The 21686-nt window shown below is 39.5% G+C and overlaps 1 protein-coding gene across 1 annotated transcript; it reads right to left on the reverse strand.

The window, feature by feature from the left end:
- Positions 1 to 2703: 2703 nt before the first annotated feature.
- LOC149300950 (beta-glucuronidase-like) lies at positions 2704 to 16921 on the reverse strand. Its single transcript, XM_089484489.1, has 12 exons — positions 16718 to 16921; positions 12888 to 13073; positions 10185 to 10366; positions 9027 to 9169; positions 8637 to 8824; positions 7919 to 8071; positions 6948 to 7126; positions 6505 to 6651; positions 5707 to 5791; positions 4947 to 5123; positions 4092 to 4227; positions 2704 to 2843 (listed from the first exon to the last, which is right to left on the reverse strand). The coding sequence occupies exons 1-12, from the start codon at positions 16919 to 16921 to the stop codon at positions 2704 to 2706; spliced, it is 1920 nt and encodes a 639-aa protein (XP_089340615.1).
- Positions 16922 to 21686: the final 4765 nt, after the last annotated feature.

The following is a 21686-nucleotide window of genomic DNA, read 5'->3' on the forward strand; positions in this document are numbered from 1 at the left end:
CCGCGGGTTCCTAGTAAGGACAGATAACAGGCCGGTCTGTAATAAAGCATCATCCCTTCTACTTGCAAAGAGAAATGAATCTTGCCTCCTATTAAGAAACCCATTGGCCAACATGCTTGCGCTTTTCTCATGAAAAAAGAATTTAAGATGCACATCAAAAAAATAAAATAAGGAATAACATTAGTTGGTAAAAACTAACAAACAAATCCAAAAATTTATAATCTATAGATTAGATAGAATAGATTAAGTAAAAATGGACCAGACCAAATAGATCAGGTATAATGAATAAGCTAGTTCGCTAGATTTTAAATGTTTGTTGCATTTGATTTTTTATTTTTTAGGCAGTGTAGCTTATGTTTTTAGCATTTGTTTCAGTTTGCACTTCTAGTCTAATTAGATTGCTCCCCTCTTTTTGCTACAATTTATTGCCTATGCAGCCTCATGTGTCAATCAAGATACCCTCCAAACTATTTTAAGGTAATCAATCCAAGTTGTCTTTTTCATTTAATCTTAAAACAACATTGGCAAAGGTGCCGAACTATGTAGCAGAACTTCTACAAGGGCTTAATTCAAAACCTGCCAGTGGAGGCAAACAGAGGAAAAGGCAATGGGCCTATTCCCTTGGGCCCAAGAACACAAAGTTATAATAACCAATGATTCCAAATAAAGCAATATTAATCCCAACAAATTTAGTATTGTTTCTAAATCGTAGCTTATCAGTTATTTGGAAAGTATGTTGACCTAGGGATTGTGCCAATGGCTCAGGCAGCAGAAAGTTGAGTGGCTGCTAAATAGAAAAAGAAAATGCAGAGTTAACAATGGAAGAATGTAATCATTGGGTAAGTCTTATTAGGCTAGGTTTCCACTTGGGTTTTTGTCCTGCGTTTTTTTTCTTGATGAAAAACGCCAAGAAAACTGCCACTGCATTTTTCTGCGTTTTGGCGTTTTTTTCTGGAGTTTTTTCTGGCGTTTTAGCCTTTCTGTGGAAATTGCTTTTTTTGACCTTAGGCAGTTTTTCCAGCCTTTACATGTTAGATGTTTCACCCAGCTAAAAGGGATTAGGATAAATGGCAAGTATCTGCCCCCTGATGTCATTTACTTGGTAGAGTTCTACTTAAACGCCCCGGCGGACCCTTTTGTCTCTTTTCTGTGGTTTGTAAGGCATGCTTTATTCCGAATGTCTGCTCCTCTAGGAAGATTGGCCCCAAATGATGGTGCAAATTGTTTGCTGTTGCTTTTGGCACGCAGGATCCAGTTGATGTGTCGCGTATGTTTGTTTGTAATGGCATGTTTGTTCCAAATGGTGTAGAATTCAATATGAACTTTGTTTTGTGTGAAACTGTTTGTTTCCAGCCTATTTCTCGTAGGACACACAGATACTGGGTCCATCCTCTGCATTGTAACTGTGGAAAAAACGCCATAAAAAACGTCAAGGCAATAAACCCACATGGCTTTTTCATGGCGTTTTTTCTCTCCCATAGACTTCTATTGGAGAAAAACGCCAAGATTTCCTTGCAAAAAACGCCAGAGTGTCAACATGCTGCGATTTTGAAAAACTGCCACAGAGCCCAAAAAAGCAGAAAAACGCCAAAGAGGACTGAAAAAACACCAAACAAAAAAACGCAAAGTGGATATGGCATTCTGCGATTTCCTACTGAAGAACAGCTAACATCTGGCTGCTGCGTTTTTTCACTAAAAAACCGCCAGGTGGCGCTATTGCCGTTTTTATGGGCGTTTTTAGCTAAAAAAAAAACAAGTGGAAACCTAGCCTTAAAAGGAAAACTTCAAAAACATAAAGGTGACCGCGCCCCTCACACCAAGTGAGTATTAATAATGCAAATAATACCAATTCAATGTAGCTTCAAGGAAATCCGAGCAGTATGTAAAATTCAATCTTTTTTTTTTTTTTTACAAAAAAAACCCAGAAAAGTACTAGTGAGACACAGACTCTTGTATGCAGGGCTCATGCAGCAATCCTGCCTTTCTTGAGTTACGATGACTAGTCCTGTTTGACAAATGTATAGCTTGAATATTCCGTGTGGCCACAGGTCATACAGCAGGACTTCGGGAAAAACCTGAAGTTAGAACAATTTTCATGAAGTGGTCCAGGACCCACGTGTACCTCGCAACTTTCTCCGTATAACAGTTCTGCTAGTGAAAATACCTCTTTCATATAAGTGAATAAATACATTGTGGTTGATTTTTGTTGAAAAAGCTACTAAAAAACAAACAAAAAAAAAAACACCCCACCAGTGATTTCAACATAATTGGTATAAATCGTACATGCAAATTATGGATGTCCACCACAAATAATCATACACAGCCTTCAAAAAATGTAGTTTATATGCAAATTCAGTTATATATGTTCCATATCGCGAAGGGTGACATGCAAGAAAATGAATGTTATTTTCCCAACATGGAAATACATAAGTAAACAAACAAAAAACAGCTTTACAAGATGGCCACGTCCAATATATTGGAGTATCTGTTACAGATTTAACAGTAACCATTTTTCCATCATGCTTTGATGAAGTAAACATACACTTGCAAGTGTACAAAGTATTCTCTGTAAATTTTTAAGGCACTTATATGGCACTTTCTATCTTTAAGGTTTACCTAAGACCAAACTTGGTCACAAGCAGTTGAAAGCTTTCCTCTGTAAACCTACCATGTAATATTCCTGTGAGGTAGAGATTAAAATATTTAATACCTAGGGTTCTGATTCATATAGCCTTTGTCGTTAGCCAGCCTCCAATATCTGTCCCGCAAAATGAAGGCCGATGACTTGGGTTGGCGCTGTCGAGTAAAGATGCCTTTCTTGTTCCCCACAACTCGGGTAACGGCTGCAGCAGGAAAACAAATACGGAAGCCACATTACAAACAGTTACTGCAAGTTTAAAACAAGCTTGTAGTTTTCAATTTTATATCTGTTATAGAGGTAGGCATCCGAAAATTGAGGGAAATTTGTTCCAGGGTGGAATTCTGTGACATGTTGGACAAAACCTGAATAAATGACTTCCCTTTCCTGAACTCTCCTCCATTTTCCTTATCACATATAAATCTTACCCCCTTTATTATTACAGATATTCACTTTCACTTAGCCATTAGCTAAGAAACACTTTCTTTAGGCCCTTTTTATCAAAATGTGTGGGGGACAAATTAAACTGAAAACGTTCTACAAGTGCACAGAGCCAACATATTTGCCATATGCTGTATTGCTCCTATGGTAAAATATAAACAGACACATAAAAAACAGCATGTTGACACAACGCCTGCAAATATGAGGAAAAGGTTCTTATGGAGTATTCATTGGAGAAGTAGAGTAGTGTCAGAGTAATGGTGTACAACTCCAGTCATTAAAGGCCACAATTATTGGATATCTCATCATGCATCTCTTGTTTTCAGGCAAATATACACAGAATTTCTGGCCTGTTTGTGACCCTCAGCGACTGGAGTTGTGCAGCTTTGAACCACAAGAACAATGAAACCTTCATGCTCTCTCGTAGCTGTTACCTTAGAGCAGCAGTACCAGCTCCAGAAATGCTAATGCAGACCACATTACTTGAGGCATCTCTATGCCAAGGCAGTCAGCTGTACAATGAAAGATTGTCCATTGTCCTCAAAGCCTAAAATAATGTGTGTTTTTAAACAGCTGTAAGGACACTCTGTGGTTTGCGATTTGTATTTACGGGTATTCACATGCACTTAAGTGAAGTACAACAATCACACCAAGTGAATGTTTAATAATCAACTTCCAAGGGTCCACAGTGCTAATGATCTCCTTAGTGAACAAACTGGAGAATGGTCCAACTAAATGTTTGTAGAGTCCCAAAGTTATGACCGCTGGGTTTTCACTCAAGAATTTTCACAAGTGCCATCAGGCTAACTCAGTCCTCAACGGTAACCATTCATGTTAATGTAACAGCTGCCGACATCAGACATCAACTGACATGAATTAAGGGATGGCGTCTGCAGATCATGGGATGGAAACACCACCCAAACTAAATTGTGCTGCTCAATTGAAATTCTAAGGCAACTCAAAAATACCTCAATTCTATATGACGTTAAGTAGCAAACATCTTAAAACTTACTTTGTGCTGTCATGAAATCTGCGAAATTCCATATGAGTTCACCAATGACATATTTCTTCCTCTTTTCATCAAGCACCGAATGATAGTTTTTTAGCACCAAACTCTGGTATTCTTCAGTGAACATTAATGGGGGGTCCTTAAGCAAAAAAAAAAAAAAAAAGAAACATAAAAATTACACAAATTCAAATTGGGGAATGTTAGTGTGTGTACATGTATTCTGGATTTTATTTCATTGTTATTTTGTAGCATTTTTCCTATGCAAGCAAATGTATTTAAAAAGTAGTGCGTTTTAAAATGTCATCCTTAACTATATCCACTTAAATCAGCTTCCACCGAGGGAGTAGAAACTTAATAAAAAAGGGAGAACTAATTTATTGGGTGGAATATTTATACAGCTCCTGAGAACAGTATGTAAGGTGGGTTGTTAATACACATATATTTCAGAATTCTGGTTTTATATAGTGTACTGTAAAATGTTTGACTGGAAAGGTGGCAGTTTTGCTTTAAATCAAACAACTCACAAAATATAACAATCCTTGCTGGTGTGGTTTCATATTCTAAAATATAGGCACAATTTACAGGTAGGAGAAATACAAATACAGCCTTTAAAATATTTGACAATCAGTCAAACTGTTTTACAGTATGTTGTCTAAATGTATAAAAAGCATTTGACATTTTGATGATCAGTTCTGGGAAGAGTTTGGACATTAAACAGTTCTAGGAATGATGAGTCTAATGCTGAACGCAGTTACAAAGGTGTAACGGTTACAAAAATCCCGCAGGACAAGTAGACTATAGGACAAGTAGACCATAGTCCAAATGGTTCTTCAATGCACACGGTGATGCAAAACTCACACTGTGAAATCCAGGGATTGTATCCGCTCCATATTCACTCTGTATAATAGGCTTCTGGTACATGTCGTACCATTTCTCAAACTGGTTATTAAGCTGGATTTGAATCACCTCTAGATGACCGGCATCATGGTACCAGGAGAAGTAGCTATTCACACATATTACATCCACATATGGAGCCTGCAGACATCAATGAAGATATGTGGGGTTTATTTAAAGGTGAAGTACCACATAGAAATTAATAATGTATTTGAGAATGATACACGCTTCTCCATATAGTAATGTAATTTAGCATTGAAGAAAACTTGCTTCATTATTTCATTTCATTCCAATAAACTCCCTTGTTTTCAGCAGATGTAGAGGCTGCCATTGTAAGCAGAGGATATTTTGGGTGACTTTTGGTGCTCTTGCTTATCCAATAAAATCCCTTCGCTCCTATATGTAATTAAGACCGAGTCATTCTATTGTTTCCCACAGACACTATAATAAGGAGTCAGGGTGTTGATCTGCAAGAGTGAGCTAAGCTAACTGTGCTAGAACTCAAGCAGATAACTATTATGCAGCATTATATTATATAAACTAGAACGGTTTTAAATTAGAAATGGACAATAATACAAAACAGGATTACTGCTGTGCTGATGATTGGCAGTAATATATATATATATATATATATATATATATATATATATATATATATATATATATATATATATATATATATATATATATATATATATATATATATATCAGATCCTAAACTTACCCCTTGGTCTTTGTTATACGGGGCATTGGACACATAAGTTACAGGCCTGGTGGGGTCAAGTTCTTTAGTGTGAGCAATCACAGTCCTGTTGATTAAACAGGAAATAGACAGTCAGGTGACAGAAAGGTATTTTGTTAAGTAGAATGTGGGTGGCATGACTTAGTTGGGCTCAGGTTGCCATCAGACGACTGATAAGCAACTTGTCAACCAAGTGATATTGTTGTTAGTGAATGTATCTGACAGACTTCTGCCTCTCTAGCCTGCCAGTCTTACCTGTCTAGAATAGTGTGTAGTCAGCTGTCAGCAGCATGCTCGCTGGCCCCATCACAGGCCTAGGTAGACCTGGGGGTACAGGGTCAGTATTTCTTATCTCTTACTGAAGGCTATGGGCTTTTTCGATTAGTTTATTTTTTTATTCACGCGCTCCACGTTATTAACGTTATGAATGAACCCTACGATCTGTGCACAGACATGACTGCTGGATTGAACTCAAATTTATTGGTAGATGTAAAATTAGAACACCATGAAACAAGTAGAAAAAGAAATGTACCCCTATTCCACCACTCTCAGTGAAACACTCATGTAGCCAACAGCCTTACGGGTTTTGTGCGCAGGTACTGATTGAAATATACTGATGGAGCTGGGCCTTCATATTTTGTAATGATATCAAAGAGTTGAAACTGCAACTCTATTAGAAACTCACCTGCAAACGCCTGCCTTAATGAATAAACCCTCACCGTTGGGTAAACCTTTGCATGAAACGCAATCTCAGCTGCCGAAGGCCCATCTCATACTCACTTGAAATAATATCCAGCAGGTGGGAGTTGGGAGGCCGGTTCATTAGCAACGGACCACATAACCACCGACGGTCTGTTTTTATCCCTGCGCACCAGCTCCTCCATGACAACTAAATGGTGGCGAAGTGATTGGTTTCCAAAGTTTTCACTGGCATGGGGAGATGACAAAAACAAGGACACAATGAGAAAGAACGACTTGCAGGATGTAACACAACAAATACCGTATATGCATTCTTCAAAGCCTATTACAGCCATTATAGTCTTTGTGTGTGTTGAGATTTGGCACTCTGGGCAAGTATGACCAAAAAGTGTTAGTAGATAGCACATACCACATACGCTGTATTATACTGATCATTAGATTTTCAGTTTAAAAGGTTTGTTAACCATACTTGAACTAGCATCTAATACATCAACATATTATGCAAGAAGTATAAGAATCCTTACGGTTGCCTAATGCCTACTCCAGGACATTCGTCAATCACCACAATGCCGTATTTATCGCAAAGGTCCATGATCTCCTCTGCATATGGGTAATGGCTAGTGCGGAAAGAGTTTGCCCCAAGCCACTTCAACAGGTTAAAATCCTTTATGATTAGGGGCCAGTCCAACCCCTTACCCCTAACCTGTTAAAAGGCAAAAGAAAACAAAGGAAGTTGTAGATCAGGATTGTTTGTAGAGTTACCATTTGGCTAATCTTGACAATTTTCTTGTCGCACTGCAGACACAAATAGGGCAGTTGGACAATAAATGGAGTAACAAAAATCCAAAACATGACAAGCAATCTTATTATAAAATGACAGGGACTAGGAGCATCAACTCAAGCTACCAACAACTCACATGTCCAGAAGCTGGTGAACAGTGACTAGTAGTCCTAAAGACAGCTGAAGTTGTCCAAAACAGTATAAAGCACTGAAATATTATACTGCATACAATGCATACAAATAAGGCCCAGATATGTGCAGATGCGCTTATTGTGGTTGTACGATAAGTTGTGGGTTTTAATGATGTTGTCCTTTTACCCCATTAAGCATTTCATACACACTATTGTTAGAGTAAATGTGCCTTTTGTTTAGACTATCTGAATTCATTTTTGTGACACCTTTCAAAGACAGTGTAAAATATTGGCAGAAGCAACTGTGACTGTAGCCAAGATATTCAACTTGCCAACTTTTATTATACAAAATTAATCATGCCAAGATAATGAAAAAAAACAGAGTCCTTGGCTCGGCTTGTCTTGGATTTTTGTGCAACTGCATCCTTATTTTTTCTCATACTTAATAACATGAACGTTAAACTAAGAAAGATCTTGGCCTGAAGTTTGCACTCTCAACTACAGTTCTCTGTAAAAAAGCAAACTTATTTTTTATATTTTTTCCCCCATCGCAAATCAGAAGACACTACCCCAACTCACGTACATCATAGTCTTCATGCTTGTTGACTCCATGGAAGTAGAATGGTTTGCCATTTATGAGGAATCTATCACCAGAGACTTGTACGGTCCTTATTCCCACAGGCAAAATATAAACATCGTCCAACAAGTCTTGCTCGGTATCGACATTCATCTTAACCTGTTAACCAGAGTACAGTACGACTTCAGTGTGGCAACACAAATAGCAAGACCTTATCTGCTAACAAGCTGCCCAAGCCAGTAAATGATGAATTGCGCTACCTCCAAGCCACATTTTTGCTCTCTAAGTAACTAAAAACTACCAATTCCGATAAGAAAGATGGAAAAGCAATAAAGGGAAAGTGAAATAAAGCAAAGGAAAGTCAGTGTACTTCAACATGCATTCTAAGAGGTTTGACATACAATGAAATCAGTAAATGAATATACACATAAACATTGGATTTATCCACTTGAATTTACTATACACTGTTACTCTCCAAACCCAGAGAGTTTCTGGGCCAGGAAGAGCTTAGTTGTGTCTGTATAATGTATAGTTAAGTCAGTGCGATTTCTTCAAAGCCTCTTCACCCATTGAATTGCGTGTTATACAGTGCTGGTTCAGCCCTTTCTGGAGAAACTTGCCCGTGTTGGCCCTTTCATGATGAATAGTGAAGTGAGCGAGTTGAAATCCTAACTGTGCTTTTCTATATTCCTGTAAAATCCAAATACTTTTCAGTCCAAATTACCTCTAGAGTGTAAAGGTATCCAGGATTTTCACTCATCAGGTAAGGCCACCAAAGTTTGGCGTTTCCTACTTTCAGCTGTCCTATAGCACCTAGTCCAGTCGCTGCTTCTTGTCCTTCCTGATCACGTAGAGTTACTGATACAGAATAATAATCGGAGCCAACTACAACAACTTCATAGTTCACCAGTCCTAAAGTATAAGAATAGTAGAATCAGTAAACTAGCATATGTGAAGTTTGAAGAGGCAAGAAACACCCCCAGACCATGCATAGGTCCTGCTTGTGAAACCTTTTTAGCGGCCATAAACAGGACTTTTTAGGTTTGTGTTTACACATTACATATTGTTACATGCCAGGTTTAGGTAACAGACATTGGCTTACACCAGAACCTACCTGTGTCACCGCTGACATCTGTAATAATTGTGATGTCATCTATATAAACCAGAGGAGTTGTATACAGGAGAACAGGACGATGAATACCAGCATAGTTAAAAAAATCAAAATCTATACTTTGGATAAAATAGCCTTCAGGATACCTGTATTTGGAAGTACACAAAATAGGGTTGACCGTTATTATTGTGGTAACATTTTAATTATGCTGTAGATGTTTTGCAAAACAAGGATTCTAAAGAGCACTAGATACAGTTAGTTACTTTAAATAAAACAAGACCGCATATTTAAGAGGGAGAGGAACGGCTTAGAAAATAGTGAGTATTGATGGAACAATATTCTGATAAATTGGGCACAAATTCAACTATACCATGGTGTATTATTAAGGGGAGGTCCCGTATTTATTTATTGTTCCAACAAGTCTTTCAATATAATAGGGATGATCAGGGTATACTAAAAAAAAGAACAGGTAGAAACAGCAACATGTGTTAAGCGTGTGTCCTGGATGCATTGGTGTCTGCACTATTTTCAATGATGGGTCAAACCTATGCACAAACTCATGTCTCTGTCACACTCTGGGGGGCACTTCCTCTGCCAGAGCGCAGAGTGGCATATAGGGGTTAAATGGAATAGCAGGGAGGCAGAGTGGCATATAGGGGGTTAAGGGGAATATCAGGGAGGCAAAGTGGCAAATAGGGGGTATAAGGCATATCTGAGTGGCAAGCCTGGGGGCCGATGTGCATAACTGGGGGGCAGGTTGGCAAATAAAAGGAAATAAAAACAAAAAAACATTTTTCTCAATGTTAGTTTTTAATAAATATGAAAAAAATGTTTACATGTGAATTAATATTTACTAGTAAAACTTTATTCCTATGGGATAGTCTTATATTCAGGCTTTTTCTATTTTTCTTAAATTAATATTCAAATTATGGGGGAGTCATCTTATAATCAAGCAAATACGGTACATATATATATTTTTTTTAACACTTCTATAGTTAAAGGCATTTACACCCTGCTATACAAAAAGCACAATGCCACATATTAATATACTTTGATGTTGTGTGACAGAGTAGATCAGTTTATTATATTTTAAAAATTTAGTTTTTTTCTGTATGGCTTACTTTGTCCATTGTATTTTAAGATTAGTGTACCAATACTCACATTTGTGGGTCTTGCATGTACTTGATGGACCCAGGGGGTAAAGTAGTTGGTGTCAGGGTGTTATTAACCGCGATAGTAATACGGCAGGAAGAACCCATGCCACCCTTCAAGAGGCTGGTTACGTTGGCTTCAAAGGGAAGATGACCTCCTTCATGTTGCGTCACCTGGACTCCATTAACCCACTGCAGACAACAGAAATGTTAGTGATTTCAAAAATAAGGCACAGTGCACATAACATACCGAACTCCAGTGCACATTTTCAAAATAATATATATGTAATAATATATATAATATAATGTCATTCACCAATCATTGAAGAGCTAAAAGCAACTATATAAAAGGTACTAATACTAATAAGCCTATAGCAAAATAAGGCAATATTTTCTATAGACATATGCCATAACGGTAAACAGTTTTACATTTTAACATACAAAAGATTTACTGATTGTTGCCCATCAATACCCAGTTCGGTCCTATTAGCATGATATAAGTTCTAATGATTCTTACAACATGATAAAGGATTACAGCATTTGTTTAACTACAGTGAACACGTCCACAAAAACAAAAAGAACTCAACACATCATGCAACCTGTTAACATGCGAGTCTACTACATGGATCATGAATTACTCTTCCAAATTGTTGCAATCATCAACATTTTCAAAAAAGGCTCCTTCATGGCTCAAATGGCTTTATTTAATGGGGGGAAACCTCTGTTTCACGAGAGAAGCACTATAACGGTAAATTGGGTGCTTTGTTTAAGTAAGTAATGTTTTGCTTTAACAGAAGAGGTTTAATTTAGAAAGAAACCAATCAACTGCAGAACTGGAAGTGCAAGTCCTTGCATAGCCAAATTCAAACATCACAATCCCTATCCCTGCCAGGGAAAACATGTAGTTTATTAATATCCTAAGAAAATCTACAGCAAAGCTTAACCCCTTTGTGACAAAGGCTGATTTAACAACATTTAACATTTCTGCGCTGCTCGTGTTTAGCTGTAATTTTCTTCTCTCTCGTTTACTGAACCCACACAAGTTATTTATTGTTTTTTTCAGGACAAAAAGGGACAAGGACATATTTCTTTAGACGTCGTTGTTTTGATTGTATCATATCATTTACCATTAAAAAAGTATAAAATATGGTGAAAAATGTAGACTTTTTCTGGAAAAATATTTTACTCATCTATAAAAGCTAATGAAAAAAACTGCTAAATAGATTCTACTATTCGTCCTGAGTTTAGAAATACCCAATGTTTTTATGTTTTTTTGCTTTTTCCGCACGGTATGGGGCAATAAGTACAAGTAGCATTTTGCTATTTCAAAACCATCGTTGATCGCCTCCTAAACTCTTTTAAAACGGGCGTCTGCCGCCATACTGGCATATGGCGGATGGTGATGCCCAAGGTATCTTAGTGGGACATCGAGGCATTACAGCAACACTGTTTGGGTGCAGAAAGTGAACGTAGATCGCTTTCTGCCCCCGTTTAAAGCCATGACTGAACCAGCAATTGCCATTAAGGGGTTAAAGCAATTTAACTGTGGAAAGTACAACATCATATGCACAAATACACTTAAAGGTCACATACTGTACATACATGTGAACGTTAAGTGTTGGTTGAAACACATGTGCTGTGCTATATACACCAATCAGCCAAAACATTATGACCACTGACAGGTGAAGTGAATAACACTGATAAACTTGTTATCATGGAACCTCTCAGGGTGGGATATATCAGGCAGTAGGTGAACATTTTGGTCTCAAAAGCTGATGTGTTAGAAGCATGAAAAAAGACGGCTAGACGACTGGGTGAGAGCATCTCTAAAAACTGCAGCTCTTGTTGAGTGTTCCAGGTCTGCAGAGGTCAGTACCTATCAAAAGTGGTCCAAGGAAGGAAAGGCGGTGAACTGGCGACAGGGTCATGGGCGGCCAAGGCTCATTGATGCACATGGAGGGGCAAAGGCTGGCTCATGTGGTCAAATCCAACAGTCGAGCTACTGTAGCTCAAGTTGATGCTGCTTCTGATTATTTGTTTGTTGCATATCGGGCTGCGTAGCTGCAGACCAGTCAGGGTGCCCATGCTGACCCCTGTCTGCTGTCAAAAGCCCTACAATGAGCATAACAACTGGACCAGGAGCAATGAAAAAAATGTGGCCTGGTCTGATGAATCAGGTTTTCTTTTACATCACATGGATGGCTGGGTGAGTGTGCGTCGCTTAGCCAGAGAACACATGGCACCAGAATGGGAAGAAGGCAAGCAGTGTGATGCTTTGGGCAACGTTCTGCTGGGACTTGATTTTCCTTTCATTTTGAAACAAAGGCAATTGCCATTACATTTAAGTTTTGTGATCAGTATTGACAAAAGTCAGGGTCAGGCTTTAAAAGAAAGTTAGGGCATATTTGTCCCAATCCATACTTAGTCTGGGACAATTGTATGCCAGTTTTTATGTGAAAATCCTTCACAGTCTCACTCAGGGTTGCTTGGTACCCCGAAGTAATGCCCAAAATGTTGTTTACAAAGAGATATATTATGTAAGAATCATCCCCTCCACTGTGTCTACGGTTCAGCGGGATTTATTTTCTAGTAAATAAACACAACGTTGAAAATTCTTAAAGAACATTTCTTATAATACTACTATGAAGGTAAATGCTTAATGTACTGTGTGTAAACCATTAACGAAATATGATTTGTAATAGTTAATACTTACAACAACAGAGAAATAGTGGGCACTTCCAACTCGTAGCACAACTCTTGAAGATTTGTCTTCTACCCAACGTCTTGGGAATACAACTTCCTTCTCATACCAGACCCAACCAATGTAATCCCTCAAGGTAATGTCTTGAGTGATGTCATTAAAGCTGGCGGGCACTGGCATGTCTATCACGGGACCACTCTGCAGGAAGAATATGAAGAACAGCAGTCAGTGTGAAGACCCTAATCACTTTTCAGTTCTTGACATCCTGAAGCATATAAAAAATTTACAGGAAAACAAAATTGAATTTGTAATTGCTAAAAAAAAAAATTACAGTCTTAATTTTTTTTTTACGGTTTTCAGAAGACTGGGGAAACAGTTCTCCTGCACAAGAATCGGCCAGGGGAGAAATGCTCGGGAAAAGTCCTTTCCCTGCCTGATGAAGTTGTGTATGAGGACGACACCAGCTATTTAAGCATATTAGGCAGCCAATGTATGGATCAAAACCAAACAGGAAATTGATGATATATCAGTGGTATGGTAGCATTTGGCAGTGATCAGAAAAAGGGCAGTTCCGTGGGTGAGTTTCGTCACCTCAGTCAGTCACAGACAGGGCAACTATGACTCACTCATGTAGCAGGAGATGGTGTCACATTAGACAGACTAGGTTTTGATCTTACTGGGGTCATAGTTTATCTAGGGCACCAAAATTATTTTGCTGACTCTGATGTTCCCAAAAACATTGCAACATAACCCACAATACAAACTAAATAACATAGCAGAGCAGTATTATGGACTCTGTCCTACCTAGAGATTTTTTTTAAGCACTCCGATCCCACTTCATTTAATGTTGTCAAGTCCCAAGAACCTTTTTTTTTGCTGTATTTCTGCACGAATGGTGAATCTATAAACTTGATGTCATTAACAACAAAAATCTCAAAAGTATTATGCCCTCAAACATTGATGTTTGTATTCTTCATACAGGAGGTAAATAAAACTAGATATTGTATTCATTAAATCAAACTACAACCAATGTAGATAAATGCATTTCATAGGAAGAGGTTTTTTTCCACGTCAAACACATCTGTACTTAACTGCATACAGATATATAAAGCAGAGACTTCTGATCCTCAAGTCCACATCACGTTATTAACAAAAAATAACTTCCTTGAAGAATAACTATTGTTTTATATATTGAAATGACTCAGAATGTGTAATTGGAGATAGTTGGCTTAAACGTTTGCTTTGTGAAAGCTGAGATAAGCGGCAGTGTGTGGCAAGGCCTGTATTACCCAATTACTTTCCTGCCCAAATACTTTCTCTTCTTATTTTATCCACCCATTCTAAAGCCACTTGAACCAATTAACAACGTAATAGGTGAGCTGTAAGGTAATAGCAACAAATTACGCAGATCTTGAGAAAAGGAAGTGAATTTACCTTTCCAGATGTAAACGCTTGACACAGATTTTTAGTCCATATACATTGCTTTTTTTAATGTGTAAACATGGGTACTTTGGTCTATTTAGTACTGAACTGGAAAATATAGGCTTTGGGAGAAGGACAAGATCATCTCTACATAACTGGACTGGGAAACACAACCCAACCCCAGCTATCCCTAAAGACATACATTTTAAAGAAGCACCAAACACAGCCGTGGGGACATAAAGCTTTAGATTACTGGAAACTCAATCAGGGCTTGTGGCATATGATTTGATTTTTAACGCCACAAAAATTTGTTGTGTAACAGTTATTTTTTTGTTAAAAACACCTTAGCGGAAAGTGTAAACAAGAAATTAGGGACAGTAGGTTCTCGGCAAACACAAGGGGCTTTGATTACTGAAATGGGACTTTGGAGCGATATGATCATGCAGTGACACCTGGTGGACAGACACCTAACTACAGGGTAGTTGCAAATCCAAGTCTGCTGCTCCAAATGTATAGTATGTGGCCCACTCCGCAATACGTATCCACAGACCTGGTTCATCTTTCTTTCTAATTCACGTTGACACACTTGTCTGGCATTATAACCCAGTCTGGATGATGTCTATCTGCTGTCACAAGACATTTGTTGTTCCGGGATGCTTTAAGCAATTAAAGTATTGTTCCAAAACAAATTTCAAAATATGGGTCTTATAAAAGGGGTCTGTTTACTAAAGAGTTGGTAGGAGTGTTGTGATTTCAACTTACTCACTTCACTATTTATTATGAAGGGTCAATGGTAGCAGGTTTCTCCAACACAACGGTGAAAGCTAGCCCTGTCTAATGAATAATTGGATTGGTAAGGAGGCTTTTCTCACTTACTACATTAGACAGGGTCAGTCAAACTCTATTTGCAACAGAACATTATTGGGGTTGGCTCTTTATAAAAAATTTGAGATGCTCACCAAGAACAGACAGCGACTTCAAAACCTGCCCAACGGTGTGTCCCCACTTGGCAGCATCTCAAGTTTTAGTTCTCTAGTGCCATTACAGGGGAAAAAATCTCTATCAACATATCAGTCCAGAACCGACACATGAAACAAATTTCCTCTGCACGAGGGAACCATCAGCCCCAAACACACTTTTTGGCCTTTACTGGCCTCTTCAGTAGGGTCTGGTTGGTATCTTTTTAGGCACAAGAGAGCAAGGAGGTCTATGTCTGGATTCACCTTTGCACTTGGTCTGGACCCCAAGAGATCCTCAATCTACATATCGATCTGATCCTGCTTCAAAAGGGCAGTCCAGAACTAAAATCAGAAGCAACAATTCCACGATACTGAGCTGTGGCATCTGGGCCAACACTTTTTGGTACATGAACATGTCAGCGCACCCCTAAATATAAAACATGTACTTCGAAATATCATATATAAAGATTTTTCATTCTCTATTCAAGGTGGACCCACCATATACTGTAGAATATTACAGCACTATGCACATAATTAGAGCCAGGGCCGGAGCCACCTATAGGCAAAGTAGGCGTCCGCCTAGGGCACCTACTTGGAGGGGGCGCCGACAGCCATGATGGGAGGCAGGCTGCTGCGCAGGTAGTGCAGGCTGCAGCCGCCGGCTGTGGTCAATCAGGGGGTGGGGCTTGTGGGGGTGTAGCTAGGGGGCGGCAAAATTATGTTTTGCCTAGGGTGGCAAAAATCCTTGCACCAGCCCTGTTTAGAGCTACAGTTGGAGGAAAGCGTAATAAAAGAGGTCATGCTATTTTTTACACGTGTGTAATATGCATACAACTCTATACATGTGATATTTTACAGTAAGTAATGTCCATTATGAATAATGGAGCTGTACCAAGCATTCAGTATCTAGCACTGGACATAAGCTCATTAGGTAAAGATATGAAGGAAGTAATACAAAACTGACACTTTTTCAGCAGTGAATATTAACAGGTTTGCAGAAAATACTATTTCTCGTGACTAAATATATCATTTGAAACAAGATTAATAAACAAACCATACATACATTTATTTTAGTTATTTCTATGTCTCGTCGGTTACTTTGTCTAATGGTGATTGCGTGCGTACATATTCCACAGCACTGTAGGTTATACTTGTAGTTTTCAAGCTGGTTGTGCATTATGTGACCCGTGGTTTCTGCAAACAATGCCACCGACAACCCCAGCAACATGTACATCCTATATAATGACTATTGCAGGATAAGGCAGGACTGTGAGGACCAGGGATGGGGTAAGAATCCTTGAGTTAGGGTCATTACACTTATTTATGCCTGCTTTAAAGTTCTGGAGCTTTCTTCAGTAGGTAATCATTACATACGTAGGTGCATACACCAATGATGTCATTATACAGCTCATCAGTGTATGTTATTCATGAAATCATTTGCAGCCACACAAGATGCCTTACCTCCCTAAGTGGCCTTTTGTACCACTGCTTCTGGAAGCCTTCATCTCTCTGTGGGGACTTGTCAATCCTGAAGCTCCAGATCCCATTGAGCTCCTTTAGCTCTCTACTAGGGGTCTCTCTGGGGTACAGCATCCCCCCATCCAGAGCCTGTGTCAAGCCACTGCTGAGAAGCAGTAAGGTCCAGCAACCCCATGATACAGACATTAAAAGCAGACCTAAAGTACAGACTGCACACTCCTCATGTGTCTGCAACCTCAGTCAAGCCTTCCTCTTTACACAGCTTCCTCTGTTCACTGCTCTGTGCATCATCTGACAGCAGGGGGCTGGCCAGGGAGTCACATGACCTGCACTGTCATGTGATATGTGGACTATTCGTGTTTATGCAGCTGCTGAACAGGGAGCCTTTTTTTAATTATTCAAATAATGCCTTTTGGCAATACATTTTAATTGACTGGTTTATTGAGGCCACTGCTCCAAACCGCTAGGCCACCAAGGATTGCTGCCCTATAGAGTGTGAACCTGCATTTGTAAATATCCCTTAGCATGTTTGACTATGAAACTATAGGAAACCTTTACAAGCGATAGGTTAACGGCTGCGACTAGTTCCTATCTGGTAGAAGGACCATGTCCTTTACAGGGATAGGAAATAGCTTGCTCAGTGTGTGTGAGCTATTTTCTATCCAGCAAAATTACCCTTTGCCCCCTAGTGGTCAGGTCCTGTACAGGGATAGGAACTATCCAACTCATGGAAAGAGCGCTAGTTTCTATCCCTATAAAGGACCTTTTTCTCAATCGTGGCCAGGTCCTGTTAACGGATAGGAACTAGATGGTTCATGGTGAGAAATCTAGTTACCTTCCAGCTTAAGGACCCTTATCTCTCCAGCTCACACAGGTCCCTTACAGGGATACGAACTAGACGCTTCATACTGAAAAATCTAGTTTCCATCCAGCTAAAGGACTTTTATACCTTCAGGTAACAATGGTCCTTTACAAGGATAACAATCCCTAGTTCTTATACTGCAAAGGGACTCGCATCTCTTGCTCACACAGGTCCCTTACAGGGATAGAAACTAGACGGTTTACGCTGAGAAATCTAGTTTCTATCCAGCTAAAGGACTTTCATACCTCCAGCTCACACAGATCCCTTACAGGAATAGGAACTAGACAGTTCATAGTGAGAAATCTTGTTTCCATAGTCTTGCCCATAGATATTCCTAATAATTGTTGTGTTAATGGGTACCGATGTGTCCTTTTTATGACTCCAATTGTCTTCCATCTGTCCTGGATTCACACCTTAACCCTGTGTGGTCCCTAATCATCTGAGCAGGAGAAAGACACAGCCAAGGGAGCCTTTCTTAGATATTTTCCCTTGTGTATGGCAGTCCGACGCACACAGCTGAGCTGTTCCCACTGCCTTTGCACTTGTCCACTGCACAATACTCTGTGGGCAACAGCTTATGCCTGGCTCCTATTCCAAAAAGCCGCCACCGTGAGGACGTAATCTATTAATCTACCCATTTCACTAAAAAGTTAATGTTTTGTGAGTGGTTGAGATAGACTGTAGAAGAAGAAAACAGTATAAACATCTAGTTATGTTCATTTAATTATTGGTGAACATATATTATTATTATTACTATTATTTTGAAACATATACAGCTGTTGCTTTATTTTATCACATTCTCATATACATTGTGAAGGTCTCAATTACAGACATGGCATTTAGTCTATAACAAATGAGTCTATTCACTAAAAAATCTCCCTCTCCCACGCGCTTGCTCTCTCTCTCGGTGCCAGTGAGTGTGTCTCTCTCTCTCGGTGCCAGTGAGTGTGTCTCTCTCTCGGTGCCAGTGAATATGTCTCTCTCTCGGTGCCAGTGAGTGTGTGTCTCTCTGTGCCAGTGAGTGTGTGTGTCTCTCTGTGCCAGTGAGTGTGTGTGTCTCTCTGTGCCAGTGAGAGACACCCACACTGACACAGAGAGACACACAATGACACAGAGAGAGACACACACACACACTCACTGACACAGAGAGAGAGACACACACACTCACTGGCACAGAGAGAGAGACACACATACTCACTGGCACAGAGAGAGAGAGAGAGACACACATACTCACTGGCATAGAGACACACACACTCACTGGCATCGAGAGAGACACACACTCATTGGCACAGAGAGAGAGAGACTGACACAGAGTGAGAGACACACTGACACAGAGAGACACACACACTCACTGACACAGATAGAGACACCACTCACTGGCACAGAGAGAGACACACATACTCACTGGCATCGAGAGACACACACTCACTGGCACAGAGAGAGAGAGACACTCACTGGCACTGAGAGAGAGAGACACACTCACTGGCACAGAGAGAGACAGAGACACTCACTAGCACAGAGAGAGACAGACACTCACTGGCACAGAGAGAGACAGAGACACTCACTGGCACAGAGAGAGACAGAGACACTCACTGGCACAGAGAGACAGAGACACTCACTGGCACAGAGAGAGACAGAGACACTCACTGGCACAGAGAGACAGAGACACTCACTGGCACAGAGAGACAGAGACACTCACTGGCACAGAGAGAGACACAATCACTGGCACAGAGAATCACTGGCACACAAGAGAGACAGACTCACTGGCACAGAGACAGAGAAAGAGAGACTCACTGTGAATTATTTCTCAGATTCAAGTTTCCTTCTGCCTCCATAATATTCTTTATTTTCAGTAGTTCTGTTAAAACTTCATCCTCACATCCCACGTTATTGAAAAAGAAACAGCAGCCCAGCACAGCCCATTTGCACGTCCCGCGCTGCTGCTTCTTCTTCTTCTTCCTGTAGTTCTTTGTACCATGTGACCAAACAGTCACATAGTCTGCTGACATCACCAGAGTCCTTCTACTGGGTAGGAACTAGCCGCTACCACAGGTTAACTGAAGAACATCATGTCTCTGAAGAAGACCTTTTCGAACGAAATACTGGATTGAAGCTCTGTTGGTGGTTTTTAATTAAACTTTTAAGCAATCTCTTCACTTTGGAACTGCACCTGGAATTGCATTGGGAAGGGGCATGTAAAAAGTGGCTTCCTGGCCTCAACTCACAGTTATTAATTATTATTATTTATTGTTTTTATATAGCGCCATCAAATTCTGTAGCGTTGTACAATGGGTAGACAGGACATAACAAGTAGTATGTAACATAACAAATTGACAAACACTAACACACGCTAATCAAACGGCTGCTATCGTAGGGTCACGTAACGTTGCGTGACTCTACTTAGTATTAGGATTGGACCAGATGGAAATTGCCTGCCTTGCCCCTCTGGCCAGCCCAACCTGGAGATGGCCCATAATGGTTTACATGTACCTCTATATCACCATGTTGTCCTGCTTATAGTCTCAAGAGAGAACGTGAATTGCTATGACATAATAAGCTATCATAAACAATATTTTTTTATTTGATTATTAAGATTGTGACTGCTTTAGAAGGGCCTGTATGACATTAATGCCCACATCCTTACCATGATTGTGTTGACAGAAATATACTGTTTGCCTTCAAACAATATTTTTTAGAGCCATTTCTTTTTTTTCCCCACAGTTAATGAACAATATTTTCCTTTATGCCAGGGAAGGAAGTGGAGACAGGATATAGGAAATGTTTCAAGATTAAAGTTCCTGCCAGATAACGTATATTTGCTGTGGAGCGAGATGGAAAATGCTGGTGTATGGATGGATGAGCAGTAGGTAAATAAGCATGCATACAACACCATAGCTGGGCACTCTGCAGGTCTTGGGTGGACATCCCAGAGCCGTAACACCGCGTAGCTGTGGAATGGGGCCCTAGGACCATACCATTTATGAGAAAGGTGCTGTTTCACATGTAAAATTGTTTTGCTTAGTTATCAGACATAGAAATTAACAACATATCATGTTTTAAACCTAGCTGGTGACACTCTTCAATCAAGTCATATATTATTAAAATTATATTTTTTTATTAACCTTTTTTTTAAAAAAATAAATGTGGCTAGTGAAGAGTGGAGGGCGCATAAGCCATCTTAAATTTCACAGTTTCATTAGTTTTGGGATTGGTGTTTAGCTTTGGCCCACGCCAGTTTCCTTCAAGTTAATGAGTCTGATTTAGCTCATGCGCAGATACTGGGTCATCTCCTCTTCGCCTACACAATGGGAAGTATGTGGTCTGTTTCTCTATGTAGCCCAAGTTCTTTAATGCATAGTGGCTCTGTCCCCATGTTAAATGGTTTGCTGTGTGATTAAGGTTTCTGGTATTCACACAACAACATTACATTTTTCTGGCATCTATGATTTACTTTAAGTTCTCTATGATGTATATGTTTACAACCGATGATATGTGTGTCTGCACTATGCTTTCCAATAAAGTGAAAAGATACATGAAGACAAGTTTTTACATAGAAAGCAATCAGCATTAGCCAGCCTAAGCCAATGACTGAGAAGGGTTTATTCACTAAATGGAAAGGTGAACTTAAATATTTCCTATAAAAGGGCCAACACCAGCAAGCTTCTCCATTATGTAGAGCTGGGTTGGCCCTGTATAATGCATAATTCAACATGTAATGAGAAATCTTGCGGAGCCTCACCAAGGTTGGACCTTCTCAACGTATAGTGAAGAAACTTCACTTCTCCCTTAAGTGAATAGACTACAGAGAGTTTTATTAGGTACAAGGAGCCAGGATAGCTAGGCTTAGCTACTGTTTAAACATTGTGGTCTAAGGTCATTCCACAACCGATTAAACACCACTGCAGGTAGTATGAACTATGCAAAGACATAGCAGGTTTAACTCTGTAAGAAGTGATTAGACCCAAGTAAAAAAAATATGTATAGAGTGAATCAATGTAACTGGCAAGTACATGGGACAAAAAGGTCTTATTTGTTTAATACATTTGGTATGCATTTTAATGGAAAAGTGTTGCCCACAGAATGATTTAT

This window comes from Sceloporus occidentalis, unplaced genomic scaffold, assembly GCF_023333645.1.
Source record: "Sceloporus occidentalis isolate IW3139 unplaced genomic scaffold, rSceOcc1.0.p SCAF_22, whole genome shotgun sequence".
Lineage (NCBI taxonomy): Eukaryota > Metazoa > Chordata > Lepidosauria > Squamata > Phrynosomatidae > Sceloporus > Sceloporus occidentalis.